This window comes from Centruroides vittatus, unplaced genomic scaffold (assembly GCF_030686945.1).
Source record: "Centruroides vittatus isolate TY-2023 unplaced genomic scaffold, ASM3068694v2 contig_834, whole genome shotgun sequence".
Lineage (NCBI taxonomy): Eukaryota > Metazoa > Arthropoda > Arachnida > Scorpiones > Buthidae > Centruroides > Centruroides vittatus.
Window position 1 is genome coordinate 1 of NW_027122542.1, and position 5,680 is coordinate 5,680.

At 41.2% G+C, this 5,680-nt stretch overlaps 1 protein-coding gene across 1 annotated transcript; it reads right to left on the reverse strand.

Annotated features, from left to right (window-relative positions):
- Positions 1–3,841: 3,841 nt before the first annotated feature.
- Positions 3,842–5,109, reverse strand: LOC136982448 (uncharacterized). The gene has a single exon (XM_067278932.1). It carries the CDS (start codon positions 5,107–5,109, stop codon positions 3,913–3,915), a length of 1,197 nt encoding a protein of 398 aa, XP_067135033.1. The 3' UTR covers positions 3,842–3,912.
- Positions 5,110–5,680: the final 571 nt, after the last annotated feature.

The window sequence follows — 5,680 nt, forward strand, 5'->3', positions numbered from 1 at the left end:
GGTTGGTTGGTTGGTAATAGTTTTTTGGCACAAAGGCAACACAGGCCAAGCTGCGCCACAACACATGGTGTAAATAAATACATAAATAAATAACAAAATTAAATAGAATAAAATAGAACAAAACAACAGATAAAAACAATAAACATAGAACCGATAACAAAAATAAATAACAATTAAAATGTATATAGTAACAATATGTAAATATAAAATAAACAAACAACTAAATCTGTTTATAAATATTTGCAACTTTTAGAAAGTTCAGTAATTTATCAACATTTGGCCTCTGGCCCAAAATCTCTTTAAAACTTGCATTTCCGAAATACTGTCTGCGACTCTGGTCAAAAGCAGCACAGTTGCAAAGTATGTGTTTGACACTTAAAATACAAATGCAGTACTGGCATACTGGCTGGTCATCACCCTTTAAAAGGTATTGATGAGTAAGCCGAGTATGTCCAATCCTCAGACGAGTAAGAATGACTTCAGATCTCCTATCATACTGTTTCTTGTGTGTCCAATTTTCTATTATAGGTTTGATCTCGTAAAGTTTATTGTGGACTTGTTCGTTCCACACATTTTGCCATCTCTCTGCTAGTCGTTTTTTAACAACCAGCTTCAAGTCACCTCCTTCAATGAACATTGTATGCTGAGAAGGACTTGCTGACTTTGCAGCTGCATCAGCTGCTTCATTCCCTTTTATACCTACATGGCCTGGGACCCAACAAAATTTTACAAAAATATTACTTGCAATAAGATGGCAAAACAGTTTGCGAATTTTAATCACTATAGAGTGAGAACTAGGTTCATGTGAGATCAAAGCCTGAAGTGCACTAACTGAGTCAGTGTAAATAACACAGCGACGATGACCTTTACTAATTATATATTTTAAGGCTAGGTAAATAGCCTGCAACTCTGCAGTAAAGATGGAAGAATTCGATGCGATTTGTTCTGCCACGATCTCATCCTGGCAGACAAAGGCTGAGCCAACGTAATCAACCGATTTCGATCCATCAGTATAAATAGGAATTAAATTCCTGTCACAATGTTGAATTTCTGCAAAGTGCTGCCTATAGATGTAGTCTGGGGTGGATTCCTTAGGAAACTGCTTTAAGCTAAAGTCAACATTAATCACAGGAGTTGACCAAGGTGATATATTATCGACCTCGACCTGTGAAATGTTGCTTGTGTCCAGGTCAATCGTGCTGCTTACATTCTCCATTCTAATGTCAAATGTAGGGACACAACTTGGGCGAGCTGTAAATAATCTTTTCAGCTGAGTATCTGATACTCTACAATCAACTGAAGGCTTAGCCAGAGATTTCTGTTTAATGTAATAGAACAAAGACAACTGCTCTCTCCTGAGAGATAGTGGAGGCTCATAAGCATCCACGTACAAACTTTGAATAGGGGAAGTTCGAAATGCACCAGTGCACAAACGCAATGCTTGATGGTGGATTGGATCCAGCATCCGAAGAGTAGATTCTCGCGCAGAGCCATAAACAACACATCCATAATCCAGCTTAGAGCGAACGAGGGCTCTATATATCCTGAGCATCGAACATTTGTCTGCTCCCCAGGATGAGCAGCATAATACCTTTAAAAGGTTGAGAGATTTTAAACATCTACTCTTCAAATTGCGCAAGTGTGGCAAGAACGTCAATTTATGGTCGAACCCAACACCCAAAAATTTTGCTTCATTGACCATTGGGATTTTAACCCCATTTAGGTGAATTTCAGGTTCCAGGTGCAAACCACGCCTTCGGCAAAAGTGGATGCACGAGGTCTTCTCTGCATTAAAAGTAAAACCATTGATCTTCGACCAATTGTCTATGCGATTTAGGGAGGTTTGCAGTTGTCTTTCAATAAAACTCATGTTAGTAGACTGACAGGAGATCTGAAAGTCATCCACATACAATGAGTGTTTAACACTGGAAGGAAGACACTTAGCTATGCTATTAATTTTGATTAGGAACAGAGTCACACTCAGAATAGAACCTTGAGGAACACCCTCTTCTTGTGTGAAAGGCCTAGACAAAGTGTTGCCCATCCTAACTTGAAATCTTCGATTTTGCAAGAAGTTTTTTATAAAAATTGGCAGATTACCCCGCAGTCCAAATTCATGCAGATCACGGAGTATTCCATATCGCCAGCAGCGATCATAAGCCTTCTCTATATCGAAAAACACAGACACTAATTGCTGTCGTCTTACAAACGCTTCGCGTATAGACGTTTCAAGGTTTACTAGATACTCTGTGGTACTTCTGTTCCTACGAAATCCACTATGATGTGGTGAAAAGTAGTTCTTTTCCTCTAGGAGGAACATCAGGCGTCTGTTTACCATTCTCTCGAAAAGTTTGCACAGACAACTAGTCAAAGAAATTGGTCTGTAATTAGAGGGATTCTTGCGGTCTTTACCTGGTTTGGGTATGGGAATAATAATTGATAGCCTCCAAGAGTCAGGAAAAATATGTTCTGTCCATATTCTGTTAAATAGATTCAGAAGGTTACTAAGGGAATTGTTTGACAGATTTTTTATCATGCTGTAGTGGATTTTATCCGGACCTACAGCAGTATTCCCCGAGCGAGAGATTGCTGTACATAGTTCTATTCTGCTGAATGGCACATTATAATCCTCATTAGATGGGGAGTGGAAGTTTAGATATTGTTTTTCAGTTTGGACTTTATAAGCCTGAAAATCCCTTGTATACATAATATTGCTGGATGAAGACGAAAATGTTTCACCCAACAAATCAGCAATACCTTTTATGTCACTGATTATTGTGCCATTACTTTCCAGCATGGACAGAGAGTGAGAAGCATATTTTCCATTGATTTTATGGATTTTATCCCAGACTGCTTTTGAGCTGGTGGAAGATGTTATGCTAGAAACATACTTCCTCCAAGAATCCCTTTGGCTTTGCCTTCTTATTTTTCTGGCATTAGCCTTTGCTTTCTTAAAAGCAACCAAATTGTTAGCAGTGGGGTATCTTCTGAAAATCCCCCATGCTTTCTTTTGCTTTTTAAATGCTGCCTCGCAATTCTCATCCCACCATGGTTTCGGATGTTTTGGATATCTGGTTGACGTTTTCCCCATTGTTTTTTCAGCTGCCTGAATAATACTGGAAGTGACAACTTCTACTGCATCATTGATATCAGCAGTATTGACCATTTCCTCAGTGACGTTAGCCAAAGAGGAAAATGCAGGCCAATCTGCCGTTTCAAGTTTCCAGCGTGGTGGACGGGCTGTTTCACAGCTTTCTCTGCCTCTATATTTTAAAAATATTGGGAAGTGGTCACTGGAGAGTGGATTAGATCCAACCTCCCATGTAAACGCTGAAAACAGATTCGGGGTTGCTAATGATAGATCAATGGCAGTGAATGTTCTTGTTGGGGCGTGGAAGTATGTCACTTCTCCAGTATTAAATAAATATAGTTGGTGATTGCCTATGAATCTTTCAATGGCTCTGCCTCGACGGTTGATATCGTGACTGCCCCACATTAGATTGTGACCATTGAAATCACCAAGTAAAATGAAAGGAGTTGGCAGCTGTTCAACCAATGAATCCAATTCATCGTCATTGACTCTGACATCTGGTGGCAAGTATATGGAACAAACTGTGACAGTAACACCCATAGATATTCTGACTGCCACAGCTTGCAGCTCTGTTGTTATTTGTACCGGAAAAGACGAAATGCGGTTTGAAACCAGTACAGTTACACCTCCACTGGCGCGGGTGTGGCTGTCGTCATCTTTTCGGTAAAGATCGAATCCTTTTAAAGAAATTCTTTCTCCAGGTTTTAGATGTGTTTCCTGGAGTGCCACGCAGAGAGATGAGGTAGAGTATGTCAGGTGTTTAACGTCAGAGAAGTTGTTGCGGAAACCACGACAGTTCCATTGGATTATTTTATAATCCATTATGTGTTTGAGGTAGCATTCTTTGCGAGGGTATCCCTCTTTAATTTAACAGGGGGTCTCTCTTTTGGAGGTGACTTTGGTTTTGTAACCTCCGAATTAGTCTCTTCATCAGAAAAGTCAGAGAACTCACTCATAGACTGAGTCTCCGACTTTTTAGCTGATTTAGAGAGGGCAACTTTTACTTTTTGCTTGTTAAGTGGGTTTTTATTGGCCTTTTTTGAACCCACATTTCTTGTTATTACCCCTGTTTTAGGTAGGGGTGTCTTGGTCTTCTTGCTCTCCTTTTCTGGTGTTTGGGTAGATGGCAGTATTAAACATTTCGCATGGCGGGTAAAGGATTCACTTGGAGAGACAGAGATATCTGTTTGAACCGCACAAGTGTTTGTGGATTTCAAGACAGCAGCATAGGTCTTCTGCTTCAGTGGTGCACTAGAAGTGACCATGCGGCGAGCCTCTGGGTATGGTAGGTTGTTAACTGTTTTCACTCGCTGGATCTCTTTCTCTCTCTGCCATGCAGGGCATTTTCGGGAGTAGGCAGGATGCGCATCCTTGCAGTTTACACAGCATGGGGTAGTTTTACATTCGGTACTCTCGTGACCTTCAGTCCCACACTGTGCACATACGCTTTTCCCGCGACAGGATGTTTGTGAGTGTCCAAACCGCTGGCATTTGAAACAACGCAGCGGGTTTGGGATATATGGACGAACTGAGCAACGTAGGTATCCTGCTGTAATGAAGGATGGCAATGTTGGCTTGTTGAAAGTAAGTATCAAGTGTTTGGTTGGTATCAACTTGCCATCTCTACGAATGGAAATGCGCCGAACAGCAACGACACCTTGATCTGAAAGACCGATCTGAATGTCTGATTCATCTTCAGACATCAGATCAATTTCAGATATCACACCACGTGATGAGTTTAGGCTTCCGTGTGGTGTGACAGTGACTTCCATTTCTCCCAGAGTCTTTGTTTGCAAAAGTTTTGCCGATTGTTGTGGGGAAGCTGTTTCCACCAGTAAATCTCCCGATCTTAATTTTTGTATTTTTTTCAATTGTCCAATAGTTGATTCAAACAATTTTTGAATCAAGAATGGAGATGCTTTAGATAGAGGTTTTTCTCCAGTCGCATGCACTATTAAGTAAGCAGGGTGGCTGGAGGTCTGGTCTTTGGTCACTTGTTTTGTGATTTTATGATCCATATTTAAAAATATATATTCAGCTCCTAGTGACCCCACCCACCATGGGGCCCAACAAGGGGATGCCGTCACATGAGAGGATCCCATAGACCGTCACACCAGGGTTTCCCAGGAGCTATACCCTCACAATGCAGTCAAGTAGAGCACATCTTGTCTGACATGTCCGCCCAATCTGCATCGATCAGTTGACTCCAAGCCGAGGTCAACAATGACTCAACGACCAGCCGATTGACTCAAACGGAGCCTGATTTGAGCCTCCCGTTTATCCGAAGCAGGGGCCAAAGCAGTGTGTTGGGGACGTTATGTTGCCCCTCAACTACCAGGATCCCCCTTTCCGGCATACGGGACACCACGCACGGCAAACACGTGGGTGGGCGTTCAGATCCCAGGGATGGTAAAGAAGAGATACTAAACCATCTCTGGGAGGTCCCCTCACCACGGACAGGAACCCACATCGAGGGGTCGTCGTATTGTAAAGAAATCTTAAAACATAACGAAAAGAAAAATATATTAAAGTTATATATATAATAATATTAATTTTCTTAAATAAAGAAAATAATACTGATTCTCTTAA